Source organism: Tursiops truncatus, chromosome 19 (assembly GCF_011762595.2).
Source record: "Tursiops truncatus isolate mTurTru1 chromosome 19, mTurTru1.mat.Y, whole genome shotgun sequence".
Lineage (NCBI taxonomy): Eukaryota > Metazoa > Chordata > Mammalia > Artiodactyla > Delphinidae > Tursiops > Tursiops truncatus.
In genome coordinates this window covers 56042664-56065997 of record NC_047052.1, presented here as the reverse complement: position 1 = coordinate 56065997, position 23334 = coordinate 56042664, and the positions used below count along the sequence as shown (strand labels likewise).

Below are 23334 nucleotides of genomic sequence, written 5' to 3'. Positions count from 1 at the left end.
CTTATATAGACTGGATGGTGGGAGGTTGACAAGGAAATAAGAGCTTGAAGCAAGGATAAGGGGAAATATGCTCACTGTATATAGAGGGGATTCAGGAGATGTCTAAAGGCGATAGAATAAGAAATGTAGGTTAGCTGTATTTCAAGTTAAAATACATCAGAGGAGCTAATATAACTCAGTGGGATGAATTAAATCCTTACCTTTCATAAGAAAGACTGTATAAAGTTGATAAATTTACAAATAAAATTACAACTGTAATCAGGATTATGACAGAAACCCAATTCAAGTCAGCTTAGGAGAAAGGTATTTATTAGTTCCTACAACTCAAAGATGTAGAGCATGTATGTTACAGTCTCAGGTAGGCTGCATGTAAGTGTTCAGACTCATCAGAGATTAATAGCTCACAGCTCTGTGTTCAGTTGTTTCATTCTCTGGCAGGTTCTGTCTCTTGGCAGGAAGAAAATGGCATCTGATGATATTACACTTAAAAAATCCTTAGAGCTTTTAATCTCAAAAGCAAGGTGATCTGAGCCTCCATGTCAATCCCTGGGAGGAAAATATAATTTGTTCCAGTTTATGCTATGTGCCCACTCTGGACCAATCATCAGATCCAGGGTAGGGGGTACTCTGGCCAAGCTGGGTCAAGTTCACATACCAGGGGAATTGGATCACTGGATGGCCAATTAACAAAATTCCCATGGGATGGGGGTAGGGTGGAGGGCAGTTGAGAATCAGTTCCCGTAAAGAAAACAACAGACCTGAACTGACATATGAGGGCAACACTGACTCACTAAGTGTGTAGATATACCTATCTTTTGCTGCAGAAATACTGTGTGTAATTATAGGGAGCTGCCTCAGCCCCTGTAGCAAGGGTAAGTTAAATTTCCAGGGGTCAACTGGACTCAGTACACAGTTGCTAGTATTTAAGCTATCTTGCCAGACTCCTGAGATGGCTGCACATTGGACAAGGTAACTCCAACAGCAAGAGACTAGGGCTTGGGTGACAAGTGGTTGAGCCTCACCTGCACCATTTATGCCAGGAGACATCAGGGGAGTTCCCTTTAAAGACCTCCAAAGAAGGCTTTCTGCACAGATGTCAGAGACAGCCAACAAAAAGTGAAGCTGTTTACATAAAGGATAGCAGATCTGCTCTACAAAGGGGATTGCCTTCCAGTTTAGAAAAACTCCATTTCTCCCCCACCCCCGCCCCTTTTCATGGTCTCTATGGAAGAGTAGCAGACTGGTACATTCCCATAAGGAGGCAAATTCAAATGTATGTATGAGGAGCTTTTAAAAATACTAACTTTGAATTTAAAGTGGTGGGACCAAGATATCTCTATCCATTTCTCCTTTCTGAAACCAAGTGAAAGCAACAAGAAGAATAAGAAACAGAAGGAAACTCCATCTTCGATGAAGTAAAGAAACGTCTATAATTCTGAGTCTCAAAATCCACAAGGAAATGCTGCTAAATGTGGTGAGAATCCTGGGAGAGGAAACTGATGATGCATTGATGAGCACAAAATACCTCCAAAGTAGTGGCATATCTGGAAGGGCAAAAGAAAAGGCACCTCAACTGAAGCCACAGTATTACTCTGAAAAGTCTGGCTTTAGAAGTCTCCGGAAATTCTGTTTACAATTGCAAAAGAGTGGCAGGGGTGAGGAGCTGGAGTGTTCAAGGAGGAAATACATGGGTTTTGAAGAGGTGATTTATCATCTGACAGAGGAGAGGGAAGCTGCGAATGATGTGCAGGACTGCAAGGTAAACGTTAAATCCTTGCTACTCAACATGTGGGGCCTGGACTAGCAGCATCAGCCTCACCTCGTAATTTCTTAGGATTCCAGAGCCTTGGACCTTAACCCGGAGCTAGTAATTCAGAATCTGTATCTTACAAGATGCCCAGGTGATCTGAATACATGGTAATACATGAGAATCACTAGGCTAAAACAAATTTCCTACTAGTCTAGAATACAGGCCTTTGATAAACAGCCAGATCAGGAAGAGCTCTACTCATTCAAAAATGTAGTCTAGTCTTTCAGAGACCCTATGGAATGATAGTAGACTCAGATTTACAAATTCCTCTTACTAAAATTGAACAGAGTGAGGAAAAAAAACCCCAATACACCACCTTATATCACACACTATGAAAAGTAGAATACAGAATTAACAGAGCCACATTAAAAGAACATGCCAATATCTTTGGCACAGTCTGCCCTCTGGTAAAGTGGCATAATGGAGAAAAAGTAGGCAGAAGAAATTCTGAAAAACTTTACTAATATATCTCAAGATGGGCAAGATGTAGGCAGCACTGGACAAAGGTACATAACATTTCTCTAGGTAACCTTCATTCTAGATAAATACTAGTTTGAACAGGAAAGGCAAGTTGGCAGTAACTATCAAAATATGCCTCTCTTTTGATCCAGCAATTTAATTCTCCAAAAATATTGGTAAAAAATTTCAAAAGCATGTGAAAGACTTAATTGCAACCCTGTTTTTAAAAATAAATCCTAGCTCCACAGTGAGGCCTACGCTAATTAAATGCTTATTTGAGATCTGCTGGTGAAGATGGAATTATAGAGAATTGTTTATCCTCCCATCTGAAACAATAAAACACTGGACAAAACATGAAACCTTGGCATTCAAGACATTGGATAACAGGCAATGAAACAGAGACCCCTGAAAAATGGGAAACAAATGAGATGAGTACTATGATTTCCCCAGATAACTGCATGGAAAGTTTCCAGGCTGTTGCCTCCCAAAGTTGAGGAAATGAAGCTAAAAGTCACGGAGACTGAGGTGACTGGAGTTCACAGGATGAAGTGCCTGAAAGCTCTAAGAGGAAAAAACCCTAGACATCTGCAGAATTTTTAGCTGAATTTTACCTGAATACTCATCAGAACATGCACGTGAAGAAATTACCTGAAGCAGGGGGAAAAAACTGATAGAACTACAAAAAGAAATAGACAAATCTAAATCTTTAAAGTAAAGACTGTTACAAGAAACAAAGGACACTACATAATGATCAAGGGATCAATCCAAGAAGATATAACAATTGTAAATACATATGTACCCAACATAGGAGCACCTCAATATATAAGGCAAATATTAACAGATATAAAAGGAGAAATCCACAGTAATACAATAATAGTAGGGGACTTTTAACACTCCACTTACATCAATGGATATAAAAAACACACACTTAAGTAACACAGTAGAGCAAATGGACTTAACTGACACCTATAGAGCAGCAGTCCCCAACCTTTTTGGCACCAGTGACTGGTTTCGTGGAAGACAATTTTTCCACAGACTGGGGTTGGCAGGGCGGATGGTTTTGGGATGATTCAAGCACATTTCATTTGTTGTGCACTTTACTTCTATTATTATTATATTGTAAGAATATAATGAAATAATTATACAAGTCACCATAATGCTGACAGGAGGTGGAGCTCAGGTGGTAATGCGAGCGATGGGGAGTGGCTGTAAATACAGATGAAGCTTCGCTCGCTTGCCTGCCGCTCACCTCCTGCCATGTGGCCTGGTTCCTAACAGGCCACGGACTGGTTGGGGGCCCCTGCTATAGAGCATACTATCCAAAAGCAGCAGAATACACATTCTTTTCAAGTGCACATGGAACATTCTCCAGGATAGATCACGTGCTAGGTGGCAAAACAAGCCTCAGTAAATTTAAGAAAATTGAAATCATATCATCTTTTCTGACCACAATGCTATAAGGCTAAAAGTCAACTCCGAGAAAAACTGCAAAAAACAGACACGTGTAGGCTGAATAAAATGCTACTAAACAACAAATGGGATCACTGAAGAAATCAAAGAGAAAATCAAAAAATATCTAGAAATGAAAACATGACAATCCAAAACCTATGGGACACCACAAAAGCAGTTCTAAGAGGGAAATCTACAGTGATACAATCTTGACTCAGAAAACAAGGAAGAGCTCAAATAAACAACCTAACCTTACACATAAAGGAACTAGAGAAAGAAGAACAAACAAAACCTAAAGTTAGTAGAAGGAAAAAAATCATAAAGATTCAGAGCAGAAAAAAATGAAATAGAGACTAAAAAAATAGAAAAGATCAATGGAACTAAAAGCTGGTTCTTTGAAGAGATAAATAAAATTGATAAACCTTTAGCCAGGTTCATCAAAAAAAAAAGGGAGAGGGCCCATTTCAATAAAATCAGAGGGCTTTCCTGGTGGCGCAAGTGGTTGAGAGTCCGCCTGCAGATGCAGGGGACACGGGTTCGTGCCCCGGTCCGGGAAGATTCCACATGCCGCGGAGTGGCTGGGCCCGTGAGCCATGGCCGCTGAGCCTGCGCATCCAGAGCCTGTGCTCCACAACGGGAGAGGCCACAACAGTGAGAGGCCCCCATACCACAAAACAAATAAATTTGAAAAAATAATAATAAAATCAGAAATGAAAAAGAAGTTACAACCGAAAACACAGAAATAAAAAGGATCATAAGAGACTACTCGGAGCAATTATAGGCCAATAAAATGGACAACCTAGAAGAAATGGACAAATTCTTACAAAGGTACAATCACCCAAGACTGAGACAGGAAGAAACAGAAAATATGAACAGACCAATTGCCAGTACTGAAATTGAATCAGTAATTTAAAAACTCCCAACAAACAAAAGTCCAGGACAAGATGGCTTCACAGGTGAATTCTACCAAACATTTAGAGAAGTTAACAACTATCCTTCTGAAATGATTCCAGAAAACTGCAGAGGAAGGAACACTTCCAAACTCATTCTGTGCAACCACCATCACCCTGACAGCAAAATCTGACAGAGATTCCCTGGTGGTCCAGTAGTTAGGACTCCATGCTGCCACTGCAGGGGGCCCAGGATCAATCCGTGGTCAGGGAGCTAAGACCCCACAAGCTGTGTGGCGTGGCCAAAAACAAAAAAACAAAAAACTCAGACAAAGGTATCACAAAAAAAAGAATTACAGGTCAATATCACTGGTGAACATAGATGCAAAAATCCTCAACAAAATACTAGCAAACCAAATAATAGGTAAAAAGGATCACACAACCAATATCAAGTGGGATTTATCCCAGGAAGGCAAGAATTTTTCAATATCTACAAATCAGTCAATGTGATGATACACAACATTAAAAAACTGGAAAATGAAAACCATATGATCATTACCATAGATGCAGAAAAAGCTTTTGACAATATTCAACATCCATTTATAAAAACTCTCCAGAAAGTGGGCATAGAGGGAACATACCTCAACACAATGAAAACCATATATGATAAAGCTAACATCATAATCAATGGTGAAAAGCTGAATGCATTCCCTCTAGGAACAAGACAAGGATGCTCACTCTCACCACTTTTATTCAACATACTTTTGGAAGTCCTAGCCACAGCAAGCCGAGAAGAAAAACAAGAAAAGAAATCCAAATTGGAAAAGAAGAAGTACAACTGTCACTGTTTGCAGATGACATGATACTATACATAGAAAATCATAAAGACATTACCAGAATACTAGAGTTAATCAATAAATTCAGTAAATTTGCAGGATATAAAATAAATATATAGAAATCTGTTGAATTTCTATACACTAACTACAAAATATCAGAAAGAAAAATTAAGGAAACAATTCCATTTGCCACTGCATTAAAAAGAATAAAATTCTGAGGAATAAACCTATCCAAGAGGGCAAAAGACCTGTATAAGACTGATGAAAGAAACTGAAGACAATACAAACAGATGGAAAGATACACAGTGTTCTTGGATTGGAAGAATCAATATTGTTAAAATGTCCATACTACTGAAGGCAATCTACAGATTCATTGCAATTCCTATCAAATTACCAATGGCATTTTTCACAGAACTAGAACAAAAAAACTTTTAATTTGTATGGAAACACAAAAGACTCCTAGTAGCAAAAGCAATCTTAAGAAAGAATGGAGCTGGAGGAATCACGCTCCCTGACTTCAGACTATAATACAAAGCGACAGTAATCAAAACAGTACAGTACTGGCACAAAATCAGACAGATCAATGGAACAGGACAGAAAGCCCAGAAATAAACCCACATCCTTATGGTCAATTAACCTACGACAAAGGAGGCAAGAATATAAAACGGAGGGCTTCCCTGGTGGTGCAGTGGTTAAGAATCCGCCTGCCAATGCAGGGGACATGGGTTCAAGCCCTGGTCTGGGAAGATCCCACACACCATGGAGCAACTAAGCCCATGCGCCACAACTACTGAGCCTATGCTCTAGAGCCCACGAGCCACAACTACTGAGCCCACATGCCTAGAGCCCTGTTCCACAACAAGACAAGCCACCACTGTGAGAAGCCTGCATACTACAACAAAGAGTAGGCCCCGCTCGTCACGACTAGAGAAAGCCCATGCACAGCAACAAAGACCCAAAAAATAAATTAAATTAAAAAAAATATATATATATAGGAGAAATGACAGTACCTTCAATAATAAGTGCTGGGAAAACTGGACAGCTACATGTAAAAGAATGAAATTAGAACATTCTATAACACCGTATACAAAAATCAACTCAAAATGGGTTAAATACCTAAACACAAGACTGGATACTATAAAGCTCCTAGAGGAAAACATAAGCAGAACACTCTTTGACATAAATTGTAGCAATATTTTTTTGGATCCTTCTCCTAAAGTAACAGAAATAAAAGCAAAAATAAACAAACTGGACCTAATTAAGCTTAAAAGTTTCTGAACACAAAAGAAACCATGAACAGAACAAAAGACAACCTAGGGAATGGGAGAAAATATTTGCAAATGAGGCAACCACAAGGGATTAATTTCCAAAATATACAAATAGCTCATACAGCTCAGAATCAAAAAACAAATAACCCAATTTAAAAAAATTTAAAAAATGGACAGAAGACCTAAACAGACATTTCTCCAAAAAAGATATACAGATAGCCAACAGGCACATGAAAAGATGCTTCACATTGCTAATCAGTAGAGAAATGCAAATCAAAACTACAATGAGGTATCACCTCACACCAGTCAGAATGGCCATCATCAAAAAGTCCACAAATAATAAATGCTGGAGAGGGTGTGGGAAAAAGGGAACCCTCCTACACTGTTGGTGGGAATGTAAATTGGTACAGCCACTATGGAGAACAGTAAGGAGGTTTCTTAAAACACTAGACATAGAGTTACCATATGATCCTGCAATCCAACTCCTGGGCATATATCCAGAGAAAATTATAATTTGAAATGATACACGCACAACAATGTTCACTGCAGCACTATTTACAATAGCTAAGACATGGAAACAACCTAAATGTCCATCAAAAGATGAATGGATAAAAAAGATGTGGTATATATGTACAATGGAATACTACTCAGCCATAAAAAAAAGAATAAAATAATGCCATTTGCAGCAACATGGAGGACCCAGAGATTATCATATTAAGTGAAGTAAGTCAGACAGAGAAAGACAGATATCAAATGGTATTGCTTATATGTGGAATCTAAAACAAATGATACTGATACAAATGAACTTATTTACAAAACAGCAATAGACTCATAGATAAAGAAAACAAACTATGGTTACAAAAGGGGAAAGGTGGGGGGAGGGAATAAATTAGGAGCTTGGGATTAAGAGATACACACTATTATATATAAAATAGATAAACAACAATGACCTACTGTATAGCACAGGGAACTATATTCAATATCTTGTAATAACCTATAATGAAAAAGAATCTGAAAAACATATATATATAAGTAAATCACTCCACTGTACATCTGAAACTAACACAACACTGTAAATCAACTATACTTCAATTTAAAGAAAGAAATAGACAAATCCACAATTATAATAGATTTTGACATGCATCTCCCAAAGAACAAGTTGACTGAAAATCAGTAAGGGCACTGAAGACTTGAACAACACCGTCAGCCAACTTGATCTAGTTGACATTTAAAAAACACTCCACTCAAGAACAGTAGAATATGCATTCTTTTTAAATGCACCCAGAACATTTACCAAGATAGACAATATTCCGGGCCTTAAAACACATCTCAATAAATTTAAAAGGATTCAATTCATACAAAATATTTTCTAACTAGAATGGATTAAGTTAGAAATCAATAATAGAAAGATAATTGGAAAATCCCCCAAATATTTGGATCTAAATAGCACAATTTTTAGTAACCCATGGGTTAAAAGAGAAATCAAAAGGCAAAACAGAAAGTATTTTTAATTGAATGAAACTTGTAACACAGCATATCAAAATATGTGGAATGCAGCTAACACATTACTTAGAAGGAAACATAATATTACTAAGTTGGAAAATAAAACTCTCAAATCAATGACTTCAATTTCCACCTTAACAAATTAGAAAATGAAGAGCAATGAAACCCAGTTACCATAAAAATGGAAATAAAGAAATCAGTAGGAAACAGAAAAGACAAAAGCAGGTCAATAAAACCAATAAATCTTCACTCAGACAATATGAAAAAAAAAGAGATAACATACAAGTTACCAATATCCGGAATGGCAGAGATGACATCACTACAGTTATTAAACAGATAAGGGAATATTGGGAATTTTATGTAAATAAATTTAACCACTTAGATAAAATGGAAAAATTTTCTTGAAAGAACCAAACTGCCAACCTTACTCAAGAAGAAATAGATAATTCTTCAACTTATTCCTGGTTTATCCTTTGTCAAGTGCTTTTTATAAAGGAATGTTTGATTTCTTGATGTATCTGCCACAATTAACACCCAGTTTCCCACAGCAAATTTTATAAGCTTCATGAAATAAACACAAAGTGAAACTCACCTTTTGGGATCTTAAATAATGAAGCAGGCAAGGTAGATGAGCTTTTGTCTGTCAACAAAAAGATCATTAACTTCAAATTCATAGTCAAGAAGTGTCAAAAGCAGAATTAATGACCATGGAACATAAACTGAAAAACTTGTATCTTGCAAACGAATTTGAGGAAATATAGGATTGGTCAATTAAAAAAATAGGATTGCGTGTACAGTCTACCTTGGCTTTTTCCAAATAGCTGCTTGTTCTCTTCTAAATGACTCAAAGTTCATTCCATTTTTCGGCAATGTGGCAGGAGTACTGGGAATCAAACATACTGGGGCAGTAAGAAATGACTGAGGCGAACTCGGCACGAGGTCATCGAGCAGATGCCCACAGGATGTAGGTTCTGTGTCATGTGGTGCCAGCAGTGGAGGAAAAGGTGGGTTTGCTCCTCGAGGTGGCGGGGCCCAAGGGGGGTGGTCCGAGATGCAGCCAGAGCAGTGGAGGGGTCTGCACTTTAAGAAGTTAAATTACATGTCAAGTTCTTGACTTTAAAATCAGGTGGGAAATTGGGGGCTTTCTCATTTCTAACCTGTTACATCTGCCTGAATTGCCTGAATTTCTGCATATGTATCTGAGAAAGAAGAAACTGCTGAAGAAAAACCCACACGTTTGAAGATTAAATTATTTGATGCTTATTAGCCAATTTCTGAATTCTTATGTATTTCCAGGAGTGTGTGACATATCAGAAAACGGCACAGAAAGTATCACATAATGGGTCTTTCCCATCATGATTTAAATCCCAGCATTTTCAGTTACTTCTGTGATTCCTCTGTACTCATTACACTTGACCCCAAATCACTTGGGTCTGAACTGCGTAGGTCCACTTATTCAATAGTAAATTTAATTCTGTATCTATTAAAAAAAGTGGAATTTGTAATTTAAACCTTCCAAATATTTTCAGATACCATGCTGTTATTGCTAGTTTAGTTCTGTATGAACAGGGAATATATGTAACTAAATTTTTAAAATTTATTAAGATTTGTTTTACGGTCTCTCTTGGTGAAATGTTCCATGTGGAAAGAACATTTGGAAGACTTGGAAAGAAAGCGTATTCTACTCTTGTGGAGTGGAATGTTTTATAAAGGTCAACTCATTAATTTGGTTGATCATGTTTTTCAGTTTTATATTCTTACAGATTTTCTACTTGTTCTATCAATGACTGAGAGAGAAGTGGTGAAGTTTCTAATGATAATTGTAGACTATTTACACTTTCTTTTTTCCTTTGTGAAATTTGCACCTCTGTAGTTTGATGCATATACGTTTAGGATTGTTATGTTTACCTAGAAAATTTATTGTTACGTAGTGTTTGTCTTTTTCCCTGATTATATTCCTTACTCTGAAGTCTACTTCATCTGATATTAAAAGTGAATTCAGCTTCCTTTTTACCAATGCTTGCATGATCTCTCTTTCCCCACTACTTAACTTTTACCTATACCTTTAAAGTGACTTTCTGCTAGACAGCATATAGCTGTGTCCTGCTTTCATTCAATCTTATAATCTGTCTTTTAACTGGTGTGTTTTGACCATTTATATTTGATGCAATTTTTTATATATTTGGATTAAAACCCATCCATCCTCTTAACTATTTTCTAATTGTTCTGCCTATTCTTTGGTTTTTGTTCTCTTTCTGCCTTCTATTGGGTTAACTGAGGATTTTTAATTATTCCATTTTATTCTATTAACTGCTTACATCTCTTTAAAATGTTTTAGAGGTTATTGTAAGGTTACAATATGTCTTTAACTAACCAGAATATGTCTTCAATAATGTAACATTAACAAGTAAAGATATTATGCAATATAGTTCTTAATTTCTCCCTCACATCCTTTGTGCTTCTGTCATCTATTTACACTGATATATGCTATAGCATACTGTTTTAGACAGCTTTTAGGTAGATAAGTTTTAAAAAAAAACTATCTTACCTTCATTTATTCCATTTCCAGATCTCTTTGTGCATCTCCTTCTGTTTAAAGAACTGTTAAATGAAGTTAGAGTAGGGTCTTCTGGCAATGTATTTTCTGTTTTTTCCTCCTCTGAGAAAGTCTTCATTTCTCTATCAATTCTGAAAGACATTTTCATGAAAAATTTCATAGACAGTTTTTTCCCCCTTTTGTTCCTATGTAACGTCTTTTAAAAAAAAATCTTTCCTTGTATTCTTTGAAGCTTTATAGATTTTTGTTCTGGTGTCATTATTGTTTATTCAAATATTTCTTCCCACCCAATTTCTCTATTCCTTCCAGGAATCCAATTCTGCATGTGTTGGACCAATAGATCTTTTCCCACAGCTCTTGGACAATTTGTTCTGTGACCCCTGCCCTCCTCTGTGTTTCAGTTTGGCTATTCTTATTGACTTACCTTCAAGTTGACTTATTCTTTCCTTGGCTATGTCAAGTATACCTTTGAGCCTGTTGAAGGTATTGTTCCCATCTCTTTACTGTGTTCATTTCAGTATTTCCATTTGATTCTCATAGTTCCATCTCTGATCAAATGACCCATCTAATTTGCCCGTTGTACACTTTTTTCATTAGAGCCTTTAACATATTATTTAAAATTCTGTGTGAGGTAGTCTGGGTCTAGTTCTTGACTGCTTTGTCTTTTGGTGGGTGGTGACTTTTCTTGCATTTTTGTATGTCTTGTAAATTTTTATTTTTTGGCCCAAACCCAGGTATCTCATGTAGAACAGTAGAAACAGGTAAACAGATTTAAGCCCTAGAAACGGTCATGTCATTTATTCTGTTATTCCTTGCATGTAGGTTTTCATTAATATAGTTATAAAAATTGGACTAGGTTTAAGGTTGCTCCTTGCTGTGGTTACCCTAAGTTCATCACAGCCTTCAAAATTCACTAGTGATTCCTTAGAGTGAGGGCATGTTTTCCATGGGTTAATCTCAATGTCTGTGTGACCTTCAAATTTCAGTGTTCTCTTTGGATTATGCCTTAGAGACAGGCCAGCTAAACTAAGATGTTTTCATTCATTCATTCAATATTATTGAGTACTTACTACTTCCTATGTGCCAGTCACTGTACTAAATGCTGGAACTTGTAACTCCCCTAATACTCCACAACCCTCTGCCTTTAGTTTGTACCTCTGTACTTTCTCTTGCCTTCAATAGCCTCCCAACTTTTGTGTGCCTAGTAAGTATCTATTCTCCCTTTAATACTATCTCTGTCTCCAAGTGATCCATCACCATGGAGTTCATCATCCTCTATATTACCTGTGTACCTTACATGCTTCCATATTTAAATATCCTGTATTCCCTAAACTGTAAATGCCTGCAGACAAGAACAGTGTCTTATTAGTACATATTAGGTTTGTGACCATTATTTTGGAACCAACCTCTATGGCAGACTGACAGAGGACTTAACAAGGTAGAGGGGTGTGTGTATAGGGTAGGGAGAAAAGACATGCCCCTCCATGAGCCTTCTCTATGCTGTTTGCTCATCCATTTGCTTGAAGTGTTGATTTTTTACGCTGATCTTGCAGACTGATATGACAAGTTTAAATGGAAAATTGTTCTATTATCCTACATGCATGCTCCGTTCACAAATCCAGTTGTCGTCTTCTCAGCTGTGGTCAAAGTTAGAGGGACCTAATCCATGTGGTCAAACATTTCACAAAGTTGTCTTAGATATAGGTGCTTTCAAAAGTAGCTTTTGCAATAGAAAAACGCACACAGAAGAGTCCAACTGTATATAACCTAATTCCAAAAAAGAATTCTGATTTTATTTCTTACACATTTTGCACAAACTGGAAAGAAGCACTGAAAACTATTACATATATGGTGAACAGCTGACATGAAAGAGCCTGGCACATAAATGCAGGGTTTTTCCCATGTATTAGTTTAGGTTGCCATAACAAAATACCATAGACTGGGTGATGTAAACAAAATTTATTTCTCACAGTTTGGGAGGCTGAAAGTCTGAGATCAGGATGCCACAAGGTTGGATACTGGTGAGGCCTAGTTTCTCGGCTTGCAGATAGCCACCTTCTTGCTGTGTCCTCACATGGCAGAGGTCTCTGGTGTCTCTTCTTTAAAAACATTAATCTTCTTATGAGGGCCCCACCCTCATGACCTCATCTAACCCTTATTATCTCCCAAAGGCCTCAATTCCAAATACAATCACATTGGGGTTAGGGTTTTAACAAACGAATTTTGGGAGGACACATTCAGTCCATGACATCCCATTCTCCACCAATCACTTGTACACCAGTGTTTTCACATGAAAATACCAATGTTTATTCATATAAATATAAATTCATTTTCAAACAAAACAATAACAAATGATTTCTCCTTGTTCTGAAGTTCCTCATTCTTCAATACATCCTGTTTTTTTTTCCTCATTAGCTTATCCCAGGCTTGTTAGATTTTTCACACCATTAAGATCATATGTCTTCATATCCATAGAGACAGTATGGTAATGACTCTATTGCTTCACACAATTATGAGTGCTATCTTTACTCAATCTTCTTTATTCTCAACCAGAAGTTTCTGCCAGCTGAAAATGGCACCCTGGTTTGTGAAGAAATCCCTTCTGTGTGATACTTCTAGTTCTAAGGGACAAACTCAAACTCTTTCTTCATGTGACCTTAAATCAGGCTCACAGCTCCATCCAGAAAAATGGATTTACAATTCACTTTGTTGTACATAACCAATGAAATAGCTTTAAAATTACATTGGAAATGAAGTACCAGTTATTTTTATCAAATGAAGAATGCTCTTCATTAAAAATGACTGATCCAATCATCTGAGCTTGCTATTTTGAAACAAAGACCTATGATAAAGTCACTGCCTCAGTTGATTTCAAATACTCAGGTCAAAATCACCAATGACTTTTGCTCTTTGGGTTTCAAAGTGGGACACACCATCAAACTGTCCCATTTTTACACAATTTATGTTATAGACAAATGCATCTTCCCATGCCTGTGTCTCTGCTACTTTGCTAGCCTCCCTCTTAGCTTTTACATATTTAAAACAATCTTAAGCCTTTTCCTCAGAATGTGTATTCTGATGTCGAATCAAGGATGAGCTCCGACTATATGCCTTCCCACATTTACTGCACTCATAGGGTTTCTCTGAAGAATGACTTCTCTGATGCCGAATAAGATCTGAGCCACTGCTAAATGCCTTCCCACATTCGTTACATTCATAGGGTTTCTCTCCAGTATGACTTCTTTCATGTAGAATAAGGGATGTACGCTGGCTAAAGGCCTTCCCACACGTTTTGCATGTATATGGTTTCTCTCCAGTGTGAATTCTTTCATGTTGGGCGAGGTGTGCACTCTGACTGAAGGCCTTCCCACACTGATCACATTCATAGGGTCTATCTTCAGTATGAATTCTCTTATGTCGAGTAAGAGATATTCGGTGACTGAAGGCTTTCCCACATTCCTCACATTGATAGGGTTTTTCTCCAGTATGGATTCTCTGATGTTCAATAAGAAATGATTGGCGGCCAAAAACTTTACTACATTTATTGCATTTGAAAGGTTTCTCTTCAGAATGAATGTTTTGATGTATTTTAAGGTTGGCAATTCCAGAAAACATCTTCCCGCATTCCTTACATTCAAACAGTTTCTTTTTCTTTGTATGAACTTTCTGATGTTGAATAAGGGATGAATGCCGGTTGCAGACCTTGTCACATTTATTACATCTGTATAGTTTCTCTCTATTATGAATTCTTACATGTAGAGTAAAGGTTGAAAGCCGCATGAAGATCTTCTCACATTTATCACATTTGTAGGGTTTCTTTGAAGCGTGAATTCTTTGATGAAGCATAATGGATGAAATCCTATTAAAGAATTTCCCACATTTTCTGCATTTATAAGGATTCTCTACATGGTGACTTTGCTGCTGTAAACTCTGACTTAAGGCCTTCTCACTTTCATGGGTTTTCTCTCCAGTATGAATTCTTTTATGTATAACAAGGACTGATTTCTTACTGAAGCCTCTCCCACATTCATTGCATTTATGTATTTTCTTTCCATTGTGAATTTTCTTATGAAGTAAAAAAGACGACATTCGAATGAAGGCTTTCTCACATTTTCTGCACTGGTAGACATTTTGGACAAGGTGGATTTTCTGATGTATACTGAGAGATTGGCATTGACTCAAGGCCTTCCCACAGTCAAAGATTTCCTTTTCATCGTGACTTCTCCCATGTAAAATAAGGGTTGTTCTTTGAATGAAGCTTTCCCCACATTTATCACATTCATAGATTTTCCTTCCATTGTGAATTTTCTGATGAAGAATAAGGGATGAGATCTGTCTGAAAGCTTTTCTACAATTACTGCATTCATAAGGCTTCTCTCTAGTATGAGAGTTCTGATGAAGTTTAAGAGATAAGCTTTGACTAAAGAATTTCCCACAGTCGTTACATTTTAGAGATTTCTTCTTTGAATGCACTTTCTTGGGTTTTATTAGGACTGAATTTTTCTTGCAGCTTCTCTTTCCTGTGGGAACTTTTTGTGGTGTAGAAACTGCTTTCTGATAGATGCTTTGCCCAGATTTGTTGCACTGATATGGAGATAACTTCTTGGTCTCACATTTAGATCCTAAGTCTGAAAGACATCAAGAAATTCAATTTGTTTTCCTGTGCTAGAAAAATAAAGCTATTTGCAATCATTATCATAATAACGATGATAATCAGAATAACTTTTTAGTGTCTCATTATGGTTTTAACACAGTAAGGGCTTTATAGAAACACTTCATAACTGAAATTCAGGGAAGCGCAATTGGAAATGAATAAATAAAGGTTTTATTTAGAGAATAAATGTATACCATATACCACATTAAACTCCATACATTGTTCAGCAGATGAATGTAGTTTTATTATAGGAAATGTCCAGAAAAGGCAGAAGGTAAAATACAGACAGAAGGTAAATTACTGGTTGCCTGTGGCTGAAGGTGGGAATGGGGATTATCTGTAAATGGTCATGAGGGATCTTACTGAGGTGACAAAACTGTTCTAAAACTGGTTTATGGAGATGGTGGCACAACTTGGTAAATTTAGCAAAAACTACTGAATTATACACTTAATATGGATGAATTTTACAGTATGTGGCTCAATAAAGTTGTAAATTTTTAAAATGTATTCTTAAAATCGAATATTAAAAAAAACCAAACTGGACTTCTGGTTTCTGGCTCCTCATGTAAAAGTTTGGAAGTCACCATTTTGCTCTACAACTCTTCTTAGATCCATTATAGAGGGGAGGGCATGGGGCGAACCACTTCCTCCAAGACTGGAGAGACAAACTGAAGCTTACTGGAGCAGAGGCTCACAAGCATAACCACCATGGGAACCTGTGCTGGGGCAGGAAAACCTAAACTATAATTAATGAATTGTTGGAGGCTCAGTGCCAACAACTCTGAGAGTTAAAAACTCCAGGGGGACCTAGTCAAAGCAGCCCACACAATATGGCAAGATTTACCTTTACGAGTTTGATCAGATTCTCACGTTAAATATAGGAGAAAAATTATCTTGGGCTGCCTCCAGGGGGTGGGGAAAAGGAATCATTTTGAAATATGCCAGATCAGTCTGTTCCTCTTAACCAGGCCTGCCCTCAGGGGACACTAGGTAGGCAACCAGAGCCTATCAGGCTGAGGTATTATCAGAGCTTAATTGACCTGGGGAAGGAAAATATCCAACTCCACCTGGCTGTAGCCAGCTTGTCCCACCTAACGTGGGAGGGAAAAACAGAATCACTTGTGATGTTCACAATCCAGAGAAGTCTCACTAAAAGACTGAAAACCTAATCATAGGACTAAAGACTTCTTCCCTCCCCCACCTCACCATCACATCACTAAAGGCCTATTTAGAGCAGTTCCTTTTAAATGGTATATCATGGCTAGCTATCAAGAAAAAATTAGAAGATATACCAAAAGGCAAAAAACACAACTTGAAGAGACAAAGCAAGCATCAAAACCAGATTCAAATATGGCAGGGATGTTTGACTTATCAGGTCAGAAATTTTAAACAAGTATGTTTAATATGCTAAGGGCTCTAGTGGATAAAGTATACAGCATATTAGAAGAGATGGGCAATGTAAGCAGAAAGATGGAAATCCTAAGGAAGAAACAAAATGAAATGTTAAGAGATCAAAACCACTGTAGCAGAAATGAAGAATGACTTTGATGGGCTTTTTGGTAGATTTAACACAGCTGAGGAAAGATTCTGCAAGTTAAAGAATTTATCAATAAAATCCTCAAAACCTGGAAAGCAAAGAGAACAAAGACTGAAACAACAGAACAAAATATCCAAAGACTGGAACAATTACAAAAGAAATAACATATCTGTAATAGAAATACCAGAGGAGAAGAAAGAGAAAAAAGAATAATGACTGAAAACTTCCCCAGATTAATGTCAGACACTAAATTACATATCTAAGCTGCTCAAAGAACACGAAACAGGATAAATGTTAGGAAACCTATACCTAGGCATATAATTTTTTTTTTTTTAGGCATATCATTTTTAAACTGCAGAGTATCAAAGAAAAAATCCTGAAAGAAGCCAGAGGGGAAAAAAGAGCCCACCTATAGAGGAACAAAGATTAGATTTACATTCTACTTCTCAGAAACCATGCAAGCAAGAAGAGAGTGGCATGAAATATTTAAATTACTGAGAAAAAAAACCCACCAATCTAATATTCTGTACCTTGTGAAAACTTCCTGCAAAAGTGAAAGAGAAAGACTTTCTCAAATAAACAAGTATTGTGAGAACTTGTTGCCAGTACACGTGCCTTGCAAGAAGTGTTAAAGAGGTCCTTTGGAGAGAAGGAAAATAATGTAGGTCAGAAACTCGGATCTACATAGAGAAAGGAAGAGCACTGAAGAAGGAATAAATGAAGGCCTTTTATTATTTTTGATTAGTCTAACAGATAACAGTTTATTCAAAATAATAATAGCAACAATGTATTTGATTACATATGCTTATATATTTATCTTATGTGTGTGTATGCTAATGTATACTTATATATATATAAGTGAAGTAAATGATAGCAATGATAGAGGGGATGGGAGGAAGGAGTTAGCATTATTTTATTATAAGGTACTCATGCTATCCACAAAGTGGTAACAGTGTTATTTAAAAGTGGACATGGATTAACTGTAAATGTGTACTGTAAGCTCTAGGGCAACCACTAAAAAGAGTTTAAAAAGTAAAAAAAAAAAAAAGTATAAAAAAGAAAGTATGCTACGGATAGAAAATGGAAGCATATGAAATGTTCATTTAAAATCACAAAAGGCAGAAAAGAGTGGAAGACGAAAACAGGAACAAAAAATAAAAGTAACAAATAGAAAACAGTAACAAAATGGTAGATATAAATTCAACTACATCAATAATCACTTTAAATGTCAATGGTCTAAATGTATCAATTAAAAGAGATTTTTCAGGGTGCATAAAAAACATGACCCACCTGTATGCTGTCTATAAGAAACCCACTTTAGATATGAAGACACATATGGATTAAGAGTAAATGAATGGAGAAAAGTAGACCATGCTGACACTTATCAAAAGACAACAGAAGTAGCTATATTAATTCTAGATAGAGCAGGCTTAAAAACATGGAAAGTTATCATGGATAAAGAGGGATATTACATAATGATAAAGGGGTCAATTCTTCAGGAAGACATAACAGTTCTTAACATGTATGTACCTAACAACAGAGCATCAAACTACATGAGACAAAAACTGATAGAACCACAAGGAGAAATAGATGAATCCACTATCACAGTTGGAGACTTCAACACCCTCCTCTCATAAATGGACATATCCAGCAGGCAGAAAATCAGTAAGGACATAATGGAACTCAACCACACCATCATTCAACTGGATATAATTGACACCTATAGAGTATTTCATCCAACAGCAGAATTAACATTATTCTCAAGCTCACATGGACCATGCACCAAGACAGACCATATTCTGGGCCATAAAACACACCTTAACAAGTTTAAAAGAATAGAAATCATAGTGTCTGCTTTCAAACCACAATGGAATTAAACTGGATATCACTAACAAAAAGATGACTCGAAAATCCCCAAATACGTGGAGATTATACAGCACACTTCTAAATAACACATGGGTCAAAGAAGAAATCTCAAGAGAAATTTTAAAATACTTTGAACTAAATGAAAATGGAAACACAACTTATCAAAATGTGTGCGATGCACTGAAAGTAGTGCTTAGAGGGAAATTTATAGCACTGGATGCATATAATAGAAAAGAACAAAAACCTAAAGTCAAAAATTTAAGTTTCCCCCTTAGGAAACTAGAAAAAGAGCAAATTAAATCCAAAGTAAGCAGAAAAAAAAATTAGAGCAAATCATTGAAAATGAAAACAGGAAATCAATAGAGAAATACAATGAAATAAAAAGATGGTTCTTTGAAAATCAGTAAAATTGGTAAGTCTCTAGATAGACTGAGAGAGAGAAGACACAAATTAATATCAGAAATCAAAGAGGGGACTTCACTACATATTTCATGGAAATTAAAAATATAATAAAAGAAAACTGAACAATTCTATGCCCACAAATCTGATAATCTAGATGAAACTGATCAATTCCTTAAAAGACATAATTTGCCAAAACTCACACAAGAAAAAGATGATGTGAATAGGCATATATCTATTTAAAAAACTGAAACAGTAATTAATAAACTTCAAAAACAAAGTACGAGGCCCATTATGTGTTCACTAGTGAATCCTACCAAACATTTAAGGAAGAAATCATTCCAATTCTCCATAATCTCTTTCAGAAGACAGAAGCAGAGAGAATACTTACTCATTGTATAAGGCCATCATTACCTTAATGCCAAAACCAGAGACATCACAACAAAGTAAAACTACAGACCAATATCCCTGGATAAATACTGATGCAAAAATCCTAAACAAAATACTAGCAAACCAGATTCAACAACATATTAAAAGGATCATACACATGAGCCAGTGGGATTTATACCTGGAATGCCAGGATAGTTTAATACGGGAAAATAAATGTAGTCTATCACATTAACAAATTAAAGGATAAAAACCACACGATCATCTCAACTGATGCAGAAAAAGCTTTTGACAAAACTTAACATGATAAAAACACTCAAAAAAATAGGAATAGAAGGAACTACCTCACTGTTTGAACCAATCAATGAATTCAGTAAAGTGGCAGGATACAAAATCAACACCCGAAAATCAGTTGTATTTCTATACACTAACCATGACCACTCCGTAAAGGAAACTGAGAAAACAATCCTATTTATTATAGCATCAAAAAGGATAAAATATTTAGGAACAAGTTTAACTAAAGAGATGAAAGACTTGTACACTGAAAGCTACAAACATTGCTAAAAGAAATCAAAAGATATAAATAAATGGAAAGACATCCTGTGCTTGTGGACTGGAAGACTTAATATTGTAAAACTGTCCATACCACTCAAAGTTATCTACAGATTCAATGCAATCCCTATCAAAATCTCAATAACATCTTTTTCAAGAAATAGAAAAAAGTCCTAAAATTCATATGGAATCTCAAGGGACCCTGAACAGACAAAACAATCTTGCAAGAGAGGAATGAAGTAGGAAGGCTCAGACTTCCTGATAATTAAGATGGTGTGGTAGTAGCATAAAGATAGATATGTAGGGCTTCCCTGGTGGCGCAGTGGTTGGGAGTCCGCCTGCCGATGCAGGGGACGCGGGTTCGTGCCCCGGTCCGGGAGGATCCCACATGCCGCGGAGCGGCTGGGCCCGTGAGCCATGGCCGCTGAGCCTGTGCGTCCGGAGCCTGTGCTCCGCAGCGGGAGAGGCCACAACAGTGAGAGGCCCGCGTACAGCAAAAAAAAAAAAAAAAAAAAGATAGATATGTAGACCAAAGGAAGAGAATAGAGAGCCCAGAAACAAACTCTTGCAAATCTGGTCAAATGATTTTCAACAAGGGTGCCAAGACTATACAATGGGGAAAGAACAGTTTCTTCCACGAACGGTGTTGGGAAAACTGGGTATCTACATGCAAAAGAATGAACTTGGACCCCTACCATACACCATATACAAAAATTAACTCAAAATAAATTAAAGGGGCTTCCCTGGTGGCGCAGTGGTTGGGAGTCCGCCTGCCGATGCAGGGTACACGGGTTCGTGCCCCGGTCTGGGAGGATCCCACATGCCGTGGAGCGGCTGGGCCCGTGAGCCATGGCCGCTGGGCCTGCGCGTCCGGAGCCTGTGCTCCGCAGCGGGAGAGGCCGCAGCGGTGAGAGGCCCGCGTACAGCAAAAAAAAAAAAAAAAAAAAAAAAAAAAAAAAAAAAATTAAAGACCTAAGTGTAAAACCTAAAACTATTAAACTTCTAGAAGAAAACATAGGGGAAAAGCTTCAGGATTTGGCACTGATTGGATTTGGCACTGATTTTTTTTGGCACTGGATTTGGCACTGATTGGATTTGGCACTGATTTCTTAGATATGGCATCAAAAGCACATGCTACAAAATGAAAAAACAGATGAGACTACTTCAAACTTAACTTTTGCATGTCAAATAAAACGACAGGGAAAAGGCAACCTATGGGTATTGTAAATCATATATCTGATAAGGGATTAACATGCAAAATATATAAAGAACTCCTACAATTTAAAAACAAAGGACAAATAACTCTGTTAAAAAATGGGCAAAGGACTTGAACAGACATTTCTCCAAGACAGACAAATGGCCAATAAACACATAAAAAGATCCTCAACATCACTAATCATCAGGGAAATGCAAATTGAACCCACAATATCACCTCACACCATAAGGATGGCCACTATCAAAAAAACCAGAGGACTTCCCTGGTAGTCCAGTGGTTAAGACACCATGCTCCCAATGCAGGGGGGCCCAATTCAATCCCTGGTCAGGGAACTAGATCCCACATGCCTTAACCAAGAGCCTGCATGCCGCACTAGAAGAGTCTGCATGCCGCAACTAAAGAACCCACATGCCGCAACTAAAAAGAACCCACATGCCACAGTAAGACCAGCGTGCTGCAACGAAGATCCCACAAGTGGCAACGAAGATCCCAGGTGCCACAACTAAGACCCGGCGCAGCCAAATAAATAAACATTTTTAAAAAATAATAACAAGTGCTAGTGAGCATGAGCAGAAGTTGGAATCCTTGTGTACTGTTGGTGGAAATGAAAAATCGTGCAGCCACTGTGGAAAATGGTATGGAGGTTACTCAGAAAATTAAAAACATAACTACCATATGATCCACCAATCCTACCTCTGGGTACATACCCAAAGGAATTAAAATCAGGATCTCGAAGAGATATCTGTACTCCCATGTTCATTGCAGCATGATTCACAATAGCTAAGAGGGGAAGCAACCCAAATGACTATTGACAGATGAATGGATAAAGAATATGTGGTATATACATACAATGGAGTATTATATAGCCTTAAAAAAGAAGAAAATCCTGTCACATACTACAACATGGATGAAACCTTGATGACATTATGCTAAGCAGAAAAAAGCCAGTCACAAAAAGTCAAATACTGCATGATTCCATTAATATGAAGTACCCATAGTAGTCAAAATCATACTAAGGGCTCAATGGAGGGGTGGGAAGAACTAGTATTTAGTGGATACAGAGTTTCAGTATTGCAAATTAAAGTTCTAGATAACTCTTGGTCAACAATGTGAATATACTTAACAGTACATTTAAAAATGGTTAAGATGGTAAATTTAATGTTATGTGCTTTTTACCACAAATAATAAACTCATAAATCTATAAAAACAAACAAAAAAACACAAAAAAATTTTAAAAACCCATAACTTGACCAACCAAAGAGAAATCTATGAGAAAAGGGAATGAGTTCTTGAAAAGCAGTCAAAATAAACAGTTATGGAAAAGATTTTTAGTTTTTTTTTTAAGGATTGAAGAAAATGATGCAAGTTTGATCATTTGAAATGCTATCATTAGAGAAATCAGGACACACTTTCTCTGAAGGGAAATATGAAAGCCGAGGCAGGGGACTGGATAGGTGGGGATGAGGCTGTTGAAAGCTGAGCTTCTGGGACCGGAAGCTGGGGTTCAAACTCCAACTCTGCTGCCACTTCCTAGCTGGGTGACCTTGGGCAAGTCACCGAACCTCTCTGGCCCTCAGCTTCCTCATCTATAAAATAGGAATAATAATAGTACCTACCTTATAGGGTTGTTGGGAGGAACCTGTACTTAAAAGAGTACCTAATAAGGAGCTTGTTAAATGTTGGTTATTCTCCCTCTTGGGGCTCATACTGAAGAGGCTTGCGTTTTCTGCACAAGCCTGGGGCCTCTGAGGTGGAGAAAGTGGCTCTCAACTATTATCTTAAAGATGTTGCCCTCTCATGATGGAGGGCACCTTTACACAGAATGCCAGCTTCTAAGCCTTGGTTCTCTGTCACTCACCCAAGCCCCGGCGTCTTTTCACTGGCTCCACCATCCAGGGTGCTTTCCCTTTTTCCAATAAGGTGATCACATTTGGCCTCCGAAAGGAAAGTC

At 37.3% G+C, this 23334-nt stretch overlaps 1 protein-coding gene across 2 annotated transcripts in view; it reads right to left on the bottom strand.

Moving 5' to 3' along the window:
* Nucleotides 1-23334, bottom strand: part of ZNF667 (zinc finger protein 667) — a 55529-nt gene that overhangs the window by 18030 nt on the left and 14165 nt on the right. Inside the window, exons 5-8 of one of the 2 annotated variants that reach the window (XM_073796277.1) lie at nucleotides 23242-23334; nucleotides 10764-15400; nucleotides 9018-9295; nucleotides 8808-8855 (exon numbers count right to left, since the gene is read on the bottom strand). In XM_073796277.1, coding sequence (XP_073652378.1) covers nucleotides 13821-15400; nucleotides 23242-23334 — 1673 coding nt within the window. In that variant the 3' untranslated portion in view covers nucleotides 8808-8855; nucleotides 9018-9295; nucleotides 10764-13820. The remainder of the gene's footprint in view (nucleotides 1-8807; nucleotides 8856-9017; nucleotides 9296-10763; nucleotides 15401-23241) is intronic. The other variant, XM_073796278.1, reaches the window with a different exon arrangement.